General features: G+C 39.4%; 1 protein-coding gene across 1 annotated transcript in view; it reads left to right on the top strand.

The window, feature by feature from the left end:
* The window catches only part of LOC126088396 (DNA-directed RNA polymerase I subunit RPA1), a 326,390-nt gene that overhangs the window by 250,186 nt on the left and 53,610 nt on the right, over positions 1 to 22,594 (top strand). Inside the window, exons 28-29 of the mRNA XM_049906539.1 lie at positions 16,604 to 16,750; positions 18,372 to 18,530. Coding sequence (XP_049762496.1) covers positions 16,604 to 16,750; positions 18,372 to 18,530 — 306 coding nt within the window. The remainder of the gene's footprint in view (positions 1 to 16,603; positions 16,751 to 18,371; positions 18,531 to 22,594) is intronic.

The raw sequence follows: 22,594 nt of genomic DNA, 5'->3' as shown, positions 1-22,594 counted from the left end.
GAATGTGTGTAAAAGCAATGTGAATAAATAGTACTAAGAACTACCACCACTACTACTGCTACAATAATAATAATGATAATAATAATAATAATAATAATAATAATAATACAAAATTGATGTTTTATTTTCTGATATAGCCGGTTCAGAGGGAGTGAAATTTAAGTAGACTGCACCAGCTAAGAGCACTGAGAAATGAGGATGATATGGTTGGAAAAAAGGATGTAATGGGGTAACGAGTGTGTACAGGGACAATGGTAGACAGTATTGTTGCTTCAGCAGGTAAGTTATTAACTGGGTTTGAAACTGGGTATGTTACTCAGTTCTTGATTTAATGAGGAGTTTATTCTAGAGTTGGGTTCATTCTCAGTAGAAGGACATAAAGAAAGTGGTGGAGTGAGACAGAAAGGATTTGGCTACAATGGGAACCAGTCTTCTGCTGTGATGTTCAAACAGCAGCTTTAAGGGCAAGGAAAGATACAAGGGACAGTGTATGTTAATAAGACAGAAGAGGAGGCAGAGTATGTGGAAATCTCTGCATTTGTATGCACGCAGTCAGGATAGCTGTGTAGGATGATGAAATATGACTAATGAGTCGAAAGGCGCAGATACATCGAACACAAGTGGCCATAACCAGTTCCAGATACCGTAAGTTTCCCTGAGGAAGACCTTGCAGGGTAATGTAATCAACTGTTAGGAGAATAAGGGTTTCTACAGGTTTCTTTTTAAGGTCAAAATGGAAGAGCTTTTAATATTTGTGTAGGGCATAGAGAAATGCTGATGCCTTCTTGCACAGTGCAGCTGTGTACACCATCCAATTTACATTTTTATGTATTATTACTTGCCGGCCGCGGTGGCCGAGCGGTTCTAGGCGCTTCAGTCCGGAACTGCGCGGCTGCTACGGTCGCAGGTTCGAGTCGTACCTCGGGCATGGGTGTGTGTGATTTCCTTAGGTTGGTTAGGTTTAAGTAGTTCTAAGTTCTAGGGGACTGATGACCTCAGATGTTAAGTCCCATAATGCTCAGAGCCATTTGAACCATTTATTATTACTCGTAGACTCTTGGCTGAGGGAGAGAAGTTGATATTTGCCCCATGTAGGATAAAGATAATATTGATTCCTGGTATCCCAGGCTAATGAGCTTAGGATGACCAACCAGGACCACTTGGTTGAGCTTTAACCTTATATTCTTTGCCCATTTTGATAGTGAATACAAGTTGGAATTGAAATTCTGGATATATGTGTTCAAATGTATTGGTTTTGTCCTTAGTTTCAGCTGGATGTCATCAGCATACCTGTGTCTGAAGTAGGACAAGGACAAAATTGCTGACACATCATTGGCATACGTACATACATACATAAGCCGCAAGCCATCATATGGTGCTTGGTGGATGGTGCCTTATACCACTACTATTTATTCTCTTTCTTGTTCCGGCTGCAAATAGGGATGGGGAAAATTAACTGTTCTTATGCCACCATAAGAACTGTATCTTCATAACCCTTCTGCAAAACATACATTGGCAGCAGTAGAATTGTTCTGCCGTCAACTTCATTTTGCTGCTTCTGTAAATTTTCTCAATAGTGTTTCATGGAAAGAATGTCGTCATCTCTCTGTGGATTGAATTCTGGAGTCACTTCTGTAGTACTTGTGTCTTGATCGAACCTACCAGTAACAAGTATAACAGCATGCCTATGAACTGCTTTGATGTCTTCCTTTCATCCGACCTAGCAGGAATCCCAAACACTCACACAGTACACAAGTGTTCTACATGCAGTCTCCTTTATAAATGAGCTAAAACTCCCTAATATTCTCTCAATAAATTGAAGTCAACTATTTGTCTTCTGTTCTACCATCCTCATATGCTCGTTCCATTTCATATCGCTTTTCTTCGTTACTACCTCTCCTTTAACTTTGCTCAGCCATCCTGATTCCAACCAAACCTTTCCTTCCTGAGTCTCCAATATTTTTTCCTATTTTTTTCTCTTTCTGCATTTTTGGCTACAACTACTTTCATTTTCTTTCGTTGTATGTAACTTTTCTCCCTTGGTGGATGAGTCCGCTACATACCTTTTTAAATTGTAAACAGTGTGCAGTGTTAACCTTTGTCCTTACACTCTGTCTTTAACAACTGATGCAATGGAAAGTTGAATTTATTTCACCTCAAATGGTCCTTTATACAGACTGAAAAATTTCTTAATTCGCCTTCCCATTTCCTCTCTTTCCTTATGAAGTCTAAAAATTCTCAGCAATAGTCATTCTCCTACATAATATCTTGGAATTCCTGAGTTCGCTTTACATTTCTTGTTGTAATCTATTGCCCATTTTTATGATTTTTCAGTAATTGTACCTGTCCTTTCATTTTCCTTAACCTCCCTTACTTCTTGCCACTTCATCATTTTGAGAGTTGGTTCTCCCTCAATACTTCCTTTTCTTTTGTAACTAGTTCATTTGTCAGACAACAAAATTGTTGTTTTACCACATTTCCCAGCTGCTTTACCCACACACTACGCTCACAATTTACTACATTTGTTAAATCTCACATTATTTCTATTTAAGTTAGGCTGTGTCATAGCTACGCTGACACCTCATCTTTTACCTGTAGTAGCTCATTCGCTTCATTGTGGAATGTAACTTCTCTCCTGCTTATAAAGAACCCTAATATTAGTTTCAGCTGATAATGTCCTTCCCTAATTTTCTTTCAACAAGCAGAAGCCAAATAGAAAATTCGTTCCCACATTTTGGTAAAATGTACATAGCTTTTTTGAAACACACATCTTTTTTGAAACACACATCTTGTATTTGAAACTCAACATCCGTCATCTCCCATACATTATTCTCTCTATTTCCTGTGATACCTCCATTTATGACTCCTTTCACAGGCAACATTATTTCCTCACATAGGTCTTTGTAGATAAAGTGTCACTGCCAGTGTCAGTAAAAGACCAATAGCAGCTTCTTGAACACGACCTCCTACTGTAGGATCAGAAAGACTTTTTGTTTTATTTCCTTCTCCTGCATTAACATTTCTCTTATATGCTGCTCTTTTTAGTAACAGATAAAAGCAGATTGTAAAACCCTTTCCTCCTGAGATTCTATTTCAGCTGTAATTGCCCTTTCACTGATTGCTACCCTGAATGGTCACTGCTGTTCTCTGTACTCTGGTGATGTCGAGTTGCTTTGATTACTATCATTTCATCTCCTATATTGTTACCTCCCTTTGACCAGACATGTTCTGTTATTATGTTAGTGAGATGCCTCCTGCTTTCTCACCTCCATTTCCTTCCTTGCATGTTTTAAACACCAACTTTAGAATGTTGGACAATTTGTCTATGATGCACATTACACACTTCACCCCTTTTATTATTAGGTCTAAAAGGTCTTCTTCCTCCATTACTAAATCCATTTGATTGTCATAACTCTCACCGGATGTATTTAAGTTACCGAACTGATGAAAGAATTCTACCAATAAGCCTGTCTCTGGCTGTGCCAGGTAATCTGCTGATTAATATCTTGGTTAAATGTGCTTCATGTATCTCCTTGTCTAAGAACTTAGTGTGGGTAATACACCATTTTATAAAGTTTCGGTATCCTTCTGAAGAATCTGTATTAACTCCTGATCTCAACAACTGTAACCACAGTCTTTTGTGTGCACCTTTCAGACTGACTGTAGAACTCAAACCAGTCCATATTTAACCAAACCTGTGGAAGTGAATTGGCCCCCATGTGGTTAATTACAAAATGTATCTTCTCCTTATCATCTCAAACTTTTGGTAAAACCTTGGAAAGTTCGTAAAAATAATACTGGGTCGGTTTTGCCATAAGGATCAAACTTTGGAAATTTTTGTGGCATTCATTTGTCCATGGCCAACATCAACTTTTCCCTCCAATTACTACAGTCTCCTTGGTTTATCTCACTGTGGTCTGCATTCTTAACCCTTGAGCAGGCATACCTTTTTTCATAACACAAGCGAGCACACGGTGCACTTTATACACATACAAAGAACAGCAGTCCTTACATTACCAAGGTAAACATTAATGAAGAAAATTGCAAATAAATCTTAATTTAACTTAATGAAAATAAAGTAAACTAACACCATACGAGCTAAATCACTGTTTAATCAAACAATAATAAAATCAACCTTTCATTGTATCTCCCTGTTGCCACACTCAAGTGTTATCCCACAGTAATGACCCACTTGAAGCATTAAACAGCACAGTTGCATCAGGTCACTGCCAACCACTTATAACACAACTCATTACCATGTCTGGTGATGCAATAATGTAGGAATAGGTATGAGCTCACAGCTGTAAAATGACAGTGGAATGGTACAAAACATTGTTATTTGTGAGTGGCACACTTTATACACAAGTGCACCTGCTCGAGAATTAAAGACGCTACAAGATGATATTGCTATTTTCTCTTTTATAATCCTTCTCACTCCCACAAATTTACTTCTGTTGTCTGGTACCTTCTATTGTGTTGGGGCATGGCCACTGCTAATTGGCTCCTTTTGTTGCCTTTTTAAATCTTGTAATGGTTCAACACTAACACTATCAACTGACAGGTCACACTCTCTTTACTTTTTTACAACCCACCTATTAATGGCAGTTATGTCTGTGACCACCTTTTTGTTTAATGATTCTGGTCTATGGTGGACACACTTTCTTTCATGTTTCACTGATGTTACCTCTTGCTCAGATACTTCGGACATGGTTTGCAATTTACAAATCTCATTAGTGCTCTGTTGCTCTTTTACTATAAGCTCTGGAGCAGAAGCATTCAATGATTTTGCTTCCTTCTCTACCATATCAATCTTTAACCAGTTGACTGTCAAGCTGAGATTAAAAATGTGCTAATTGTCTTTCCACTTTTGGTATTAATCTCACCCATAAAACTTTTGAATCAATTTATATCTTCTACTCCTTTCTTTTCTCTAAATTCTCTTAGCTAAGATACAAATATTTTTATGGTAGTTATTCAAGCAGAAAAAAGCAAGTAGCCTCCTTAATCTACTAAACACTCTTCTAGGATATGGACAAATCCAATTCTACTGATTATTGTGTCTTAAAACCAATCATGCACAAGTTGCAATTCTTGAATATAATTCTTTGAAATAGCCTCCATCCTGGATACTAACAACTGAGTAACAATTCATGCACTACAGTACTATCCACAAACCACGTAGTGTTCACATGGTTGTCACTTATTCAGATAAGCACTGTAACGACTCATGCTCATGCAGGTGAAGTTTGCAGCTTATTTACCCAGTCCTCATACTTGTTTTGTTCCATCATGTTATTTTCTAGACTTTCTCCAAAGAATCACCATGAACAGGTCAGTCCATCTACAAGTGCATGGTACAATTTGATATGATTTCCTTTCCTTGTTTGATAATCTTATTTCAGTTGTAAAAGCTTTAAAATGGGAAATCAAGGTAGTATTGTTGCTTATAACTGTTAGTCCCTAATCTTTATTAATAGTGAGCCAGTTGAGTGGAAATATTTCTCTCCAGCTATGTTAGTAAGAAGCGGTAGTTGTCCTGAGGAGATAGGTCCTGACTGTACAGGTGCCAACATTTCAGAGACCCCTTGTAAAGACTTACAAATGACAGTGCCAATTTAATATTGTAGAAGTTGTCATCTGTAGTCAATCACTGGCAAAAAGAATAAAAATTAAAAAAAATTATGAATTGGTATGTCAGCTTCAGGTCAGAGTGCCATTTGAGTAATAGTACTATTTACATTTTTGTGAATGGATTTATTCAGTTGCACAAAAGGAAACATACTGTCAATGAAATAATTTTTCCTGCAATTATAACGTGAAATGTTTTTAACAAGGCTTGAATTTTCCTTGTACTTGTTAACAATGTCAGTGGGAAAAATAAAACCTGTGCACTTTCACGGTGTGATTCTTCACAGTGACCTAACTCAAATTTTATCTCAAAATGATATTACTGCAAACGAACCTCAGAAACTTAATTCCTACTCAGCTCACTACATTTTACTCTGACAGCATAAAACGCTTTCTACAGCAGAAAGATGTTTAATTTGAAAAGAAACAATTCTGTTCAACTACATCTTTTATATTTTTGTCCACCAGAACATAGTTATTATAATTATTTACTGGTACCTTCTTATATAACATTAAATGAGAGAGTCTGGTTTCAGTTGCGTGAGACTGAAGTCGTCTGTGGGTTGCATTTGCTTGACTGTGTGTGCCTGTGTCTGTGTATTGTTGATGAAGGTCTTAATGGGCGAAAACTATCATTGTGATAGTCTTTTTGTTGTGCCTATCTGAGTCTCAGCATCTCTGCTATATGGTGAGTAGCAACTTTCCTTCTCATAATATTGTTACATTTCATCCTGGGCGTTCCATTGTTTGTTAAATGAGAGAGTCAGTGACATAGCCGAACATTTTATTGTCTTTTGCACTCAACTTTAATGTATTCTTCCTTCATTAACAAATATGAAAAGCTTCTCATAAGAAGTCCACTCTCCATTATTTTTTATATAGTCTTTTCCTTTCCTTTTCACTGAATGATGATCTCCAAAGATAATTTTATTTTTAAAAAGGTACAGATTTTATTTCTTTTCTCTTTTTTCATTTATTTTGCTGCTTAACATTGCCAGACAATTACTGCCATCTGTCAGCCAATAGCTACACTCTGTCAACCCAGGTTACTCTCACAGTTGCGAGTTTTGCCAGCAAGATGCATCACCAGAATGTCATTTCTTCTCTATCACTGGCCCAGCATTAATTGTGTAATTTCATGAAATCAAAGAGAGAACCTGAATATCAAATCTGGTCATGTGAAGTGCAGAGTCTAAACCATAGCTTGTTGGCATGAAAAATCGAAAAATAATTTTGTGTGGAAACAATGGCAGACCCTCACAAGTCATTCGGTGATGAGAATTTCCTTACCCACAGTGTTATCAGCAAACAGTTGCAGATTGCTGCTTACCCTGTCCATCAGCTTGTTTATGTGTGCACTTCCCAGGGACACTACTGGTGATACTCTTGTTTCTGATGAACACTTTCCACCAAGGACAATATACTGGGTTCTACCACTTAAGAAGTCTTTGAGCCACATATCTGGGGACCTAATATGTATGAATGGACTTTTGTTAACAGTGCAATGAAGCACCATGTCAAACACTTTCCGGAAATGTAGAAATGTAGAATCTGCCTGGTGCCCTTCATCTGTGGTTTGGAGGATATCTTGAGAAAAGGATGAGCTGAGTTTCACATGAAAGAAGCTTCTTAAATCCATGGTGATTTGTGGACAGAAAACTTCCTGTCTATGTAAATTTATTGTATTTGAACTCTGAATATGTTCAAGAATTTTGTCTCTGACCAATGTTAAGGACATTGGTCTGTAATTCTGTGGGTCCATGATTTTACCCTGTGTTCTAACCCAAGAACTCTATAATTTTATTACACATACACGAGAGACAAAGTACATACAACAGACAACATACAAGTTACCAGTGAAGCCTTGTGCTCTGGCCTATATAGTAATTAGTTTTAACAGGGGTCACAGCCAACAGGTTGCGCATGCAACTGCTATCACACTAGCAGGCCAAGTGGTCTTTAGTGGTCTAATCAAGCACGGACTTCATGTACTAACTATAAAGTGGTGCACACACAAATTTGGTAATGCAACACTCCTCTCCCTTTGCAAAGAAGTGAGCACTTAGCTCCTGTCCGTTTCTTCTGTTGTTGACGTTGGATGTTGAGTCATCAACTGAGTTTTTGAACAGAAGTGATGAATGCAGATCAGGGAATATATTAGAGCTAATATATTCCCTGACCTGCATTCATCACTTCTTTTCAACAACTCAGTTGATGACTCAACATCCAACATCTGCTAAATATGCCACACTATGTGTTAATGGTTTCTCATGGTGCACAATGTCAGCTATATTTTGTATCTTTGATATGTACATGTATATGACAACTGGTCCATAGGACCAAAAATATTTATTTTCGCCAATGACATGTCACAGACAGGTCAGATATATTTTAACATTTCAACAAGCACTTCAGAAAGGCTACACATCCAAAATCATGATTATGTACAATAAATGAACAGTTAAGAGTCAGTGGCGGAAATTTCTTGTAAAAAAATTCTGTATGACTGTGGCTCCCACAAAGGAAAGTCATTAGTTCTAACAGTGGGCTGGGCCAGCAGGCTGCACACACAACTGCTACTGTACTAGCAGGCCGGGTGGCCTCTAGTGGCCGTATCAAGCACAGATTTCATGTGCAAACTATGAAGTGGCGCGCACACAATTTGGTACTTACGGTACCCTTATTATATACAAGTGTCACCCGTGCTTTTTTCCAATCGCTTGGGATTTTGAACTGGGTAAGAAATTCGTGATAAATGAAAGCTAAGTGAAGGGCCAATGCCATGTAGTACTCTCTGTAAAACTGTATTGAGATTCCATCCAGACCAGCAACTTCTTTATTTTCAACTCTTTTGGTTGCTTCTGTATGCCAGTCATGCTTGTTATAATGTCCTCTGTATGGGAGTCCTGTGGTGGTTGGACAATGGTACGTTTATACGATCCTCCTGTGTAAATATTCATACAATTTTTGTTGTACCTATCGCGACTCAGCATCTCCACTATACGGTGAGTAGCAACTTTCCTTCTCTAATATTGTTAAATTCCAGCCTGGATTTACCATTGTTTGGTTCCTCCTGTGTAAATAATTTCTTAAATGTGAAATGTAAAACTTCAGCTTTCTTCTTGCTGTCCTGTATTGCCACACCAGACTAGTCAACTCTGTATGTGCAGAACAGGGAATCAGTGATCATAAGGCCGTTGAAGCATCCCTGAATATGGAAGTTAATAGGAATATAAAAAAAAGGGAGGAAGGTTTATCTGTTTAGCAAGAGTAATAGAAGGCAGATTTCAGACTACCTAACAGATCAAAACGAAAATTTCTGTTCCGACACTGACAATGTTGAGTGTTTATGGAAAAAGTTCAAGGCAATCGTAAAATGCGTTTTAGACAGGTACGTGCCGAGTAAAACTGTGAGGGACGGGAAAAACCCAACGTGGTACAACAACAAAGTTAGGAAACTACTGCGAAAGCAAAGAGAGCTTCACTCCAAGTTTAAACGCAGCCAAAACCTCTCAGACAAACAGAAGCTAAACGATGTCAAAGTTAGCGTAAGGAGGGCTATGCGTGAAGCGTTCAGTGAATTCGAAAGTAAAATTCTATGTACCGACTTGACAGAAAATCCTAGAAAGTTCTGGTCTTACGTTAAATCAGTAAGTGGCTCGAAACAGCATATGCAGACACTCCGGGATGATGAAAGCATTGAAACAGAGGATGACATGCGTAAAGCTGAAATACTAAACACCTTTTTCCAAAGCTGTTTCACAGAGGAGGACCGCACTGCAATTCCTTCTCTAAATCCTCGCACAAACGAAAAAATGGCTGACATCGAAATAAGTGTCCAAGGAATAGAAAAGCAACTGGAATCACTCAACAGAGGAAAGTCCACTGGAACTGACGGGATACCAATTCGATTCTACACAGAGTACGCGAAAGAACTTGCCCCCCTTCTAACAGCCGTATACCACAAGTCTCTAGAGGAACGGAAGGTTCCAAATGATTGGAAAAGAGCACAGGTAGTCCCAGTCTTCAAGAAGGGTCGTCGAGCAGATGCGCAAAACTATAGACCTATATCTCTGACGTCGATCTGTTGTAGAATTTTAGAACATGTTTTTTGCTCAAGTATCATGTCGTTTTTGGAAACTCAGAATCTACTATGTAGGAATCACCATGGATTCCGGAAACAGCGATCGTGTGAGACCCAACTCGCTTTATTTGTTCATGAGACCCAGAAAATATTAGATACAGGCTCCCAGGTAGATGCTATTTTTCTTGACTTCAGGAAGGCGTTCGATACAGTTCCGCACTGTCACCTGATAAACAAAGTAAGAGCCTACGGAATATCAGACCAGCTGTGTGGCTGGATTGAAGAGTTTTTAGCAAACAGAACACAGCATGTTGTTATCAATGGAGAGACGTCTACAGACGTTAAAGCAACCTCTGGCGTGCCACAGGGGAGTGTTATGGGACCATTTCTTTTCACAATATATATAAATGACCTAGTAGATAGTGTCGGAAGTTCCATGCGGCTTTTCGCGGATGATGCTGTAATATACAGAGAAGTTGCAGCATTAGAAAATTGTAGTGAAATGCAGGAAGATCTGCAGCGGATAGGCACTTGGTGCAGGGAGTGGCAACTGACCCTTAACATAGACAAATGTAATGTATTGCGAATACATAGAAAGAAGGATCCTTTATTGTATGATTATATGATAGCGGAACAAACACTGGTAGCAGTTACTTCTGTAAAATATCTGGAAGTATGCGTGCGGAACGATTTGAAGTGGAATGATCATTATAAAATTAATTGTTGGTAAGGCGGGTACCAGGTTGAGATTCATTGGGAGAGTCCTTAGAAAATGTAGTCCATCAACAAAGGAGGTGGCTTACAAAACACTCGTTCGACCTATACTTGTGTATTGCTCATCAGTGTGGGATCCGTACCAGATCGGGTTGACGGAGGAGATAGAGAAGATCCAAAGAAGAGCGGCGCATTTCGTCACAGGGTTATTTGGTAACTGTGATAGCGTTACGGAGATGTTTAAGAAACTCAAGTGGCAGACTCTGCAAGAGAGGCGCTCTGCATCGCGGTGTATCTTGCTCACCAGGTTTCGAGAGGGTACGTTTCTGGATGAGGTATCGAATATATTGCTTCCCCCTACTTATACCTCCCGAGGAGATCACGAATGTTAAATTAGAGAGATTAGAGCACGCACGGAGGCTTTCAGACAGTCGTTTTTCCTGCGAACCATACGCGACTGGAACAGGAAAGGGAGGTAATGACAGTGGCACGTGAAGTGCTCTCCGCCACACACCGTTGGGTGGCTTGCGGAGTATAAATGTAGATGTAGATGTAGATGTAGATGATGGAAAATAACCTGTGATTTGCTTAGTGATTTTATGTAGGACCAGAATTTTATCAGGTTCTCAGAAAAATCTTTTGCTAAGATGTGGCACTGGAAGTTGTTGTTTGCTTGACACATTGATCTTTTTAAAGACACATGAATTTCTACTAACTTTTGTCTGTCATCATTTGTGCATTCTTCTTTGAACCAAGAATGCTATTAAAGTGAGTCCTTTTCATCCTTAATTCACATACTCAGCACATACTTCTCCAGAGTATTATTTACAGTCATTTTGAACTTTACCGAAAAGTCCTCTGCTTCCATCATATTGTAACTAAATGTTGTCCATTTATTGTCTAAGTCTGATGCTGACAAATGTGTATCTGCTCTTCCTAACAAAAGTACTTACTTAGCTTTCTTGATGGATACATTAACTTTAGTCTCTCTTATTTCATGATCACTAATCCCTGTTTTACCCTGACACTGTCAGTAAGGGCAGACGTGTTTTAAGCTCCAAGGTCTAAAATATTTCCATTACATGTGGGCTGTCAAACGTGTTGCTCAACACCGTTAATGGAAAACATGTTCAAAACCACTTCACAAGACTTACTGACTGTGCCACCTGCAATGGATCGTAGACTTCCCAGTCTGTACTCGTTAGGGTAAAATCACCTCCAATTATTATTGCACGGTCTGGGTATTTGCATGCCAGCAAATGTAGACTTCCTTTCAATGATTTTAAAACTGTCATGGCAAAATCTGCTCAGTGGTAAAACTTTCCGGTAATTAACTTTAATTCATCTAAGCTTGTTACTCACATCCAGATACTTCAGAGTTACACTCAGTTTTGACCTCAATAGACTCTATATTTTTGCTGACTGCATTGAACACTTCCCCCTCTTATGACATCTAATCTGGCATTCCAATATATGTTCGATGATAATTCTGGGGGATGCATGGTACTACCTGTCTACAACGAGACATCATTGTGATATACATAATGCATTACTGGCAAGACATCAGGTACGAGTAAAACCATTGCGCTGCACTTGGTGAGAAATGTAGGCTGTTATGTTTGGCAAGTAAAATGTTAAAAGTCAACAGCATAAAAGGCTTTACTGAAGTCTAAAGCTGTATTCACAGTGGCACTGACAACAGATGCCATCACCAGAGGTCGCCCAATAAAATCGGCCAACAGCTTGGTCACAATGCGTCCGATCCCCTTCATCAGTTTTTGGTAAAGTTAAGGAGGTTAGGTTAGAATCTGTTCTACGTATGAAGTAGGATAGATTTTAGCCTCCTAGGGTGGGATGTATATCATGATGACTGTGTCCTTGGAGACAAATGCTGCTTTGCGGCTTATGCTATTAAAAAGGTGACAAATGCATGGAAATAAACTATATCTTCCTTGAAAAGAATGTGATGAGTACTGTTCACCCTGTCCTATTGAAATAATTATCCAAATTCCACAAATATGCGAGATGAGAGAGAAACATTCTATAACATACTATCTCAAACATGGATGACATTCATCAACAGCATGTAAGTTTTAATGAATGATAAAAACTGCCAGTCGGTTGCACAAATTTTGTTGCATTGCTGGTTGGAGGGCCCTGCCCGTATTGCTCCAAAAGGTCTCAATTGGGAGAAAATCTGGCAACCTTCTGGCACAGAGACAAGCAGTAGAAACTCTTTCTTTGTGATGCCATGCATTATCTTGCTGAAATGTAAGCCAAGGAGGGCTATCCATAAAGAACAGGGTGTAGAATAGTGTCAGCATACTGCTGTGCTGTAATGTTGTCATGGATGACAACCATAGAGATCCTGTTGTGAAATGAAATGGCACCCAACCATCATCCCTGTATGTCAAGCTGTGTGGTGGGTGACAGTCAGATTGGTATTCCACCATTGTCCAGGGCATCTCCAGACACATCTTTGCTTGTAAACTGTGCTCAGTTCCAAGTTGGGCTTATCACCGAAGACAATTCTACTCCAGTTAATGAGATTACAGGCCAAAGACATATCTGCAGATGCCCTGGACAGAGGTGAGATACCAACCTTACTGTCATTCACCAAACAGACTGACTGCAGGCCACGAAGCAGTCATTAAGATGATGAACGTCTTGCTGGTCAGTGTGCTCAGCAACATGGTGGTCCAGTTGTTATTTGGCCACAGTTTGTTGGAGGCCATTCATGTGGACAGACAGCTTATTGGTTGTCATTCCCATGTAGAATGCAGCACAGTGGTAGCTACTTAGCTTGTAGATCACATGACTGGTTTCAGAGGTAGCGCTGCCTTTGATGGAATAGATGATGATTGTTACAGGACCAGAGTAGGTGGTGGTGGGAGGATATATGGAACAGGTTTTGCATCTAGATCTATTACAAGGATGTGAGCCATGAGGCAAGGGGGTGGGAGCAGGGGTTGTGTAGGGATGAGAGTAGTGTAGGGATGGACAAGTATATTGTGTAGGTTCAGTGGGCAGCAGAATACCACTGTGTGTGGGGGGGGAGGATAGTGGGTAGAACATTTCTCATTTCAGGACACGTTGAAAGGTAGTCGAAACACTGGCGGAGAATCTAATTTAGTTGCTCCAGTCCCGACTGGTATGAGTTATCAAGTGGAATGCTCCTGTGGCTGGACGGAGGGACTTCGGGAGATGGTGGGTGTCTGGAAAGATAAGGCATGGGAGACCCGTTTTTGTACAAGGCTGGGGGAGGGGGGTTAATTACAGTCTGTAAAGGCCTCAGTTAGACCCTTGGCGTATTTTGAAAGGGACCGCTCGTCACTTCAGATGTGATTGCCACAGGTTTCTAGGCTGTATCTCTTACCCCATCAAAGGCAAGGCTACTTGTGAAACAAGTCACGTGATGTACAAGCTAAGCTGCAACCACTGTGCTGCGTTCTACGTGGGCATGACAACCAACACGCTGTCTGTCCGCAGGAATAGCCACCGACAAACTGGGGCCAAAAAACAACTGGATCACCCTATTGCTGAGCACACTGCCCAAAACGATGTTCTTCGTTTCAGTGATTGCTTCACAGCATGTGCCATCTGGATCCTTCCCACAGACACCAGCTTTTCTGAACAGCACAGGTGGGAACTCTCCTGGCAATATATCCTATGTTCCCGTTACCCTCCTGACCTTAACCTTCATTGGTCTTTGGCCTTACCCACCTAGCTCCTTCCCTGTTCCCGTTCCAGCACTACACAGCTCTCTGTTCCACCAACGTACTCAGTCTTTTACTTCTCTCCTTTGTTGCTACCCCACCCACCTCCCAACCTCTCTCCCCAGCCCTCTGACTGACCTCCTGACTGCACCTAGATTCCCTACCCTCTCTCCACCTCATCTCCACATGCTCCCTCAGCAGCACTTTACCTTGCCCCATCCTTGCCTTCCCTTACCCCGCCCCAGCCTCTTCCTTATCCCCACCCAGTTGCCTCTCCCATCATGCACTGCTATTTGTAGTCTGGCTTCAGCTGCAAGAGACTTTGGTCACGTGTGTGTGTGTCACGTGTGTGTGAGTTGCGTTTGTGTGTGTGTGTGTGTGTGTGTGTGTGTGTGTGTGTGTAGTCTATTTTTGACAAAGGCCTCATTGGCCGAAAGCTTTTTGTGTGACTCTTTTTGTTGTCATTATGTGCGCTCAGCATCTCCGAAAAAAGGAGAGTAGCAACTATCCTTTTCATCATATTGTTACATTCCATCCTCGATTTTCCATTATCAGATTTAGGTTTTCCCTTATTTTTCTATATCACTCCAGGCAAATGCCAGGATGGTTCCTTTGAAAGGGCAAAGCCAGTTTCCTTCCCTGTTCTTGCCACAATCCAAGCTTGTGCTCCATCTTGAATGATTTCACGGCATGTTACACCTGATGTTCCTTCCTTCCTTCCTTCCTTCCTTCGGTCCCACTGTGACTGCAGCTTAAGAAGCATAAGATAGTTGTATCTATCTATCCAATTCAAGTGCCTTCACAAATGCACTAATGTCAAGCAGAGCAGCTCCTGATGTCATACGCAAAATAAAGTGCTATTGTGACACTAAAGACTAGACAAAAGATTCTCAAATATATAGAACAGCCTAACTGTTTAATAACACCCCCAGATGTCAGCTAAACTTGGCACCCAAGCTAGCACACGTCATATACTTACCGCCAACTTGCTTTATCTTCTAATGACATTCAAAAGACTGCTCATTGGTCCAAGGCAATGTTAGCAATTCGATGGTAGCACGCCCATGTTCCAAATTCAAATCCTGTACTTAGTTCAAGATGGCTCTGTCTGGGTTGTGAAGCTCCTCATCTCTTTCGAAATAATATAAAAGAAGATGGGGTACACTTCACCCTCAAAACCCATCCCATTCTGTAGTACACAAAAAGACCTCCAAGATTGTTGTAAAACAATTGAGAGTATTAATGTTGAGAAGATTCCTATGCTCACTTTGGTTTTTGATATCTATCAAATCGTCATTAAGTGTTTTATCTTTCACAGAATAAATTACATGACTGAGGAATTGTTCAGTGGCAAATGACTACATTTCAAACAAATACAAGCACCTTGCCACCTCTTCCTCTTCCCATCACCAGTCACGTACAGGCAGTTGCTGTCACAGTACACACATCTACCAGGCAACAGAATGTTTCCTGTCTTCCAACAAACACATCCCAAGATCAAGATCACAAAGCTCTCTCTCTCTCTCTCTCTCTCTCTCTCTCTCTCTCTCTCTCTCTCCCCCCCCCCCGCCCTCCCTCCCCCCTCTCTCCCTCCCTCCCTCCCTCCTCTCTCCCTCCCTCCCTCCCTCCCTCCCCCCCCTTCCTTCACTCACTCCTCCAATTGTTTGATTAGTTTCTTCTGTATTGAGATGAAGCCCTTTTCAATTATGTCTTCACTACCCACCTATCTGAAAGAACGGTTATTGGAAATTAGCCACCAAGGTATATCCTTGGCAAAGAGTTTCATGGTTGTCTTTATTGAAATATTATGCAAGTGACTTGCTGTTGTACACAGATATATTCTGATAAGTTGTTTTTTGTTTTCTTCTATGCAGTTTTAATTGAGGTCATCAGTATAGAGGTATTGGTTCAATATCGCTTTCATAGGACTGTTACAGTATTGCTTTCATAGCCACAGGTAAACACAGACTCATCCTTTTTGACTGCCATGCTGTGGGAATGATCAGCATCTGGTGGAATTACTGTAAACTTGATGACAAAATCTGACAAAAGAAACATAGTTGCTCTGAAGTAAACAATTATCAACTGCCCTACTCTGTCTTCAATTGAAGAGGAGGAGGAATTCCTTAAGGTTCTGGTAAAATAATAAGTCAGTTTGCCAATAATTCTACAGTGACTTATACTGATATAGGGATGTAGTTTCTGAGTGGGGATATCTGCTTAAGTCTATGGCAACTTTTTAACAATAGTTCCACTATATTACATGATTGACTGGGCATTATTCTTCTGAGCACCTTACAATCATGTGCAAAATGGATATGTATGGATCAGTACATTACATTTATGAGTTGAGAAGTTCATGGAAATAGATGAACTTTGTAACTGAAAATAAATAATAGGTTACAAATAGAAAAAAAAATCCTATTATATTTATAAATTTGATAACTGCATTTATTTCCAGGTCAAGGAGTCAAAAACCACCCCCAATTTTAAAATCGATTCTGCAAGTATTGAACAGAGACGAGCATCTGTCATTGGAGCAAATAGTTTTGTTATGGATTACACATTTGACACTGTGCACGAATCATGGTGTGAACTAAAATTTGGGGTATGTCTTGTAGCTTTTTATTCTTATAATAAATGTCCGCATTAAAATTTTTCTTTTTTGTGTTTGCTTAATAGTAGTGAAAATAATTGAAAGTAATAGAATTTATTAATATTTATAATGCCTTCTTCCCTTTGAGGTTCATTTCACAAATACAGTTCTCCATTATTTGTTATTCTGATCTCTATTAAGGTTTTGAGCCAATTCTCTTTTGTTTCTTACTTTGAAGCCTTGAAACACTTGATGATTCTTGAAAGTTTATCTCCGTCTTTCTGTATTGTTTCTTCTCTTAAATTTTTTTTCCATATCTTGTTTATATTGGTGGAGAGAACAATTTTACTTTGGATAGAGAGCCATCGATCGATGTAGAAATAATTTTAGATAAGTCCCATGGATGTGTGTTAAGACATTTCATGTTCATGTTGTATACTAATGACCTGGCAGAAAATATTAACAGTAAACCTTGATACAATTTCAGAGTGGTTAAAGATTCTCAGTTTGCATTAAATGTCCAGAAATGTAAAACTGTACTCATTACAAAATGCAAAAATGTAGGACCCTGTGACTACAATAATGCTGAGCTACAGCCAGAACCAGTTAATTGCTATAGATAGCTGGATATAATAATTTGGGGAGTATGAAATGGAATGACTGCATAGGGTCCAGATCAAGCAGATGGCATACTTGGGTTCATTGATAGGATACCGGCAAAACTCAAGTCACACGACAAGTAAAACATGCTTGTGGCCTATACTAGAATATTGCTGAAGCATGCGTGACCCACGCCATATAGATCTAACAGATGATGATGAATGTGTACAAAGGAGGTAAGCACAAATGATTACATGTTTGCAGAAACACTGCAGACCCTAAACTGACAGGCAGTTGAAGATAATGTCACCTGTCTCTCAGGTCACTCTAGCACGAACTGTGAAGACAGTGAGACTCATCTACAGTAAGCACAGGGGTGTTTAAGCAGTCATTCTTCCCACTCTCAATAAACAAATGGGACAAGAAGAAGCCATGAAACATGGTACCATGAGAAGTACCCCCTACCATGCACCTCACAGTGTTTTACATAATATGGCTTTAGATATAGATATTGTAAAATTCAGAGGCTGTTTTTTAGTATGAAACTACCAAACATATTCTGTGCTTGAAAATAGATAATGTAAAAATATGTTCCATTATTTTGTTTCCTTGGACTCCGTTTGTTTTGTATTTTGAGTTTTGAAAATTTAAAATTGTGATTACCCTTTTAGTATTCATTGTCTTACCTTTTATACAAATTGATATTAAATGCACGTTTGAACATGATACAATGACATTTACATTTCTGATGATTAATTGTAATGTTATAATTTGTGGTATTTGTGAAGTTTTGTATTGCTTTGGTCGGTTGTAAGAGTATGATTATCATGAAAGGTGAAGGCCATTCATCTTGAAACTTTTTCGAACGTATTATGTGATACTTAGCTTTGATACTATTATTAACTTAGCCATATTAATGGGGGTAAAGCTCCATGTCTGTGGATTGAATTAGGCTCTTTGCTATATTTCTTCAAGTAATTGACACTAGTAGTTACCTCTATAGTGATTTTGACTCCTGTCTGATAATTTTCAGATTCCATTAAGTATCAAGAGAGTTAATTTATCAAACATATTGAAAACAGAGGCCCCAAAGGCTGTTGTGTGGGAAGTTCCAAATATCAAACGGGCATTTACGTTTGTTGCTCCAGACACACAGAAGCTGATGCTAAAGACAGATGGAATGAACATAGAAGTAAGCCACCATACTTTATTAATTTGGATTAATGTTGTCATTATATAAGCATTCAGAATAAAAGTTTTATTTTAGCTGTTTATTTAAAAGATAATCTTGTTTCTGTAAATATGTTTTAACTAGCAAACCTGGTAATGCTTTGCAGTTGCTAAATATGTACGAGCACTGGATATATATGTCATAATCTTGTTCTCCCCCCCCCCCCCCAATCTCCTTGTCCATCTCCACATTTTCCCTCCTCTTTGGTCCCTCCCCTCTTTCCTTCCCCCTCTTTGTCCTCCTCCTCACCCCTCTCTCGTTCTCCATCTCTTCCTCCTCCTCCTCTGTCTCCTCCTTCCCCCACTCTATGTCCATTTCTTCCACCACCCCATGCCCATCTCCTCTTCCCTATCTCTATCACCTTGAGCCTTGTGTTTATTGTTATTGCAAGAAAAACCTTGACTGTGAAATGAGTGAATAAATCAGTAGGGATTATTGGTATACTGGGTGTGAGAGACTTGTCCTGGTGCTGGTTCTGTGAGGATAGTAGCTTCAATTACAGTATTTCTCATAGTTTTGATTCTACAAGTAGGAAGTATTATAAAGTTTCAGATGATTCAGATTCTGTAGTAGTATTGCAAGCATTTATAAGCCGATAAGCCAAAAATACAACATTCCCATTTCCTGTTAAAATCATCTGTGAGGAAGAAAGCAAAACAGCACATAGTTGTGAATACATTTTTGTTTAAAATCTTGTACTCAGAGAAAGTATATCAATGAAAATAATTAATTTTGGAAATTGTAATATACTTGGACATCTACTCACCTGGTGGTGGCAACAGCAAACATGTACAAAAGTTAAGGATGTGTGCAAGTTTTAGGAGCCAGTGGTCTCTTCTTCTGACTGAAGTGGAAAGGATGGAAATGAAGGAAAAGAACTGGCAAGGTTTAGGAAATGGGGAGAATTATGGAAAAGTTGCCCAAAACCCTGGGTCAGAGGAGACTTATCAGATTTATGAATTGTTGGAGACTGCACCGGACAACATTTAAAAACCTGAGAGCTAGGTGGAATATGGGATAATAAGCAAGACAGATAACTGACCAAAAATTCTGCAACAGTTAATAAAAATTGAAAGCTAAGTATATTATACTGACACCAATTTACTGGCATCACAACATGTCGATTCTTGCAACCCTACTGCCAGAAAAAGGAGCCACTGGCTCTGAAAGCTTACACATTTCCTTAACTTTTATATGTATTTGCTCCTGCTGCTCTTGATGAATATATTTATTATCTATCCAATTATTTTATACCAGGAGAAAGAATATGTGCAGGAGAAGCAATTCGTATAATGTTTTAAATGCTATGCTATAGTAGCTAAAACTGACTGCAAGAAAGGAAACAAAACTGCGCATTTTTTGTACAAGGAGAAAGAATATGTGCAGGAGAAGCAATACATATAATGTTTTTTAAAATGCCCAGCTATAGTAGCTAAAACAGATTGCGAGAAAGAAAACTGAACTGCACATTTTCACAGCACAGCATTTCCTTTCATGTAGTTGTTTTTAACAGAAAATCAGTATAACATTTCAAAGCAGTGCAGCCTATGTCCATCCAAACATTTATTAGTGTGTCATGTAAAATTTTTAAATAAGTTGGTCTCAACTTTTCGAGATTTCTGCTAACTATGTTTCCACTTTATGTAGTATATATTTATAGACCATATAGATTTTAAAAAATATGTAGCCTATGTCTGTCTGAATGTTTGTTAGAGTATCATGTAAAAATTAGAAGTAAATTTGCCAACAACTTTCTGAGATGTTTGGTAACAGTGTTGAACATTGACTTGTCTTTACACTGATGACCCGAAACATTATGACCGCCTACTTAATAGCTTGTTTATCCATCTTTGGAACAAAATCAACACTGATTTTGTGTATCAGGGATAACGCCCGATAGCAAACTGAATGAGTTCTATAGGATTTCTATCCGGCTAATTTGGTTGCCAAGACATTAGTCTGAGTGCACAGTGGTGCTCCTCAAACCCCTGTAGCACAGTTCTGGCTCCAAGACACGGGCAGTTATACTGCTGAAAGATGACATTGCCGTCGGGGAAGACATCAAGCATGAAGGAATGCAGGTGGTTTGTAGCTGTCAGCGTGTCTTCAGTTACTACCACAGGTCCCATGCAAGTGTGTGAGACTGTCTCCCATAACATAATAGTGCTCCCACCAACCCGAGTCTGTGGTGCACCGCATGTTTCGAGCCGCTGTTCACCCCGATGATTGCATTTGCGGAGACAACCATCAATCTAGTGTAGCAAAAATGTGATTCACTCGAAGAGCCGACATGTTTCCATTCATCATTGGTCGAATCCTGATGGTCCTGAGCCCAGTGCAATCAACATGTGAACATGTAGGGGCGGTCTGCTGCGGATCTTCATGTTCTGCAATGTACAATATACAATGTGCCTTGAAACACTGATGCATGAAACAGTATTGTGGTCTTTTGACAGAGATGCCACAGATCACCATGTATCCTTCTTTACAGAGCAGACAGGCCTCTGAACCCCCTGTTGTGTGAAGTCATGAATGTCAAACCATTTAGTGCCTAGTGGTAGTTTCACTGTCCTTCTACCTCTTTCTGAAGATGGTCACAATAGTAGCACGTCAGCACTCAACCAGCTTCACCATTTTTGAGATAATCATTCACAGCTGTGCGTAATGATAATCTGTCCTTTGTCAAAGTCACTTATCTCGGTGCATTTCACTATGGTGAGCCCCTGCCCAAGTCTCCTCCCCTTACATACTTTTGTTACCCCACATGCCCACAACCCGTCAGACAGCATCCAATGTTACCCTGTCATGTGCCCACAAACCCATCAGGTGGCATCCAACATTGTGGTGGGCAGTGGTCATAATGTTTTGGCTTATCAGTTTATACAGTAGATAATACAATGTTGTCATCATCAGTAAAAGATTCAGAAGCATCCTTCAGAAAAATTTTACTTAATAGTAGTAGACACAAACATTGTGTGCTACTTTCTTGTGTTAAGAGATTCTGTTATCTATCCAATCAGAAGAAAAGAATGGGTGAAAATAATCTAAGATTAATTAGGGAAGTTTTCCAGCTGACTATATCCTTCTTTGGTCTTTCCTAGTTACTATCCACGTCTCACTTCGATATGTGAGTAGCTGAAATGAGATTTTTAAGGAAAGTAAAAGGGCATACTCCAAGAGGTCAAATGAAGTATTCTGAAATAAGGAAAGTATTAAATACATTATTCATGAATGATAGGATAGAAAAAGAGAAAGTATATTGAAAGAATGGGGACAGAAAGAATAGTAAGTCATGTAACAGACTATATATCTGTAGAAAAGAGAAATATAGGAAGGCCAAGCTAAAGGTTGCTTATGTGAAGACACAACAACCAATAAGCTTACTCGGAAGAGGAGGAGGAGGAGGAGAAGAACGTTTCTAGCACCCGGAGAGAAGCATCAGGAAGAGATGAGGAAAATCAACAATCAGATGCACACAGACACCAAAATGCTGGCAGTTGCTAGACTTGGCTTCTAGATGCATAGTATAGTTAATAAATAAAATGTACCAGCATACATTTGGTAGAAATAAGATGAATCATGATTTGATGAGTGTTAGCTTTTCTCAGAAAGCGCAGTTGTCTTTGAAATTATTGACTTGATGTAATTTCAGAAATATCTGAAATTATCTGAGAACTGTGTAAAAATACCTAAAACACATTCTAAGACAAAAAAAGGGGGGGGGGGGGCAGTGCATCACAAAGGCATTACCGGAATTGGATGGAAATCAGTAGGTGGGATGTACATTTACAGACAAATTAATGATTACAATTTGAGAAAAACTAGATGATCTGTTCAAGAGAGAAAGCTTCACTAATTGAGTAAGTCAGTAATGGACTGGTGCACTTTGGTTCTTTTGTAAGCGGTTACTCGGCATGCCATCAATTGACAGAGTTGTTGGATGCCCTACTAAGGGATATAGTGCCATATTCTGCCCAATTGGCATGTTACGTCATCAACATTCTGACGTGGTTTGAGGACCCTAG

The sequence above is a fragment of the Schistocerca cancellata genome, chromosome 1, assembly GCF_023864275.1.
Source record: "Schistocerca cancellata isolate TAMUIC-IGC-003103 chromosome 1, iqSchCanc2.1, whole genome shotgun sequence".
Taxonomy (NCBI): Eukaryota; Metazoa; Arthropoda; class Insecta; order Orthoptera; family Acrididae; genus Schistocerca; species Schistocerca cancellata.
Note: the sequence above shows the minus strand (reverse complement) of the source record. Positions and strands in the feature narration are given on the sequence as shown.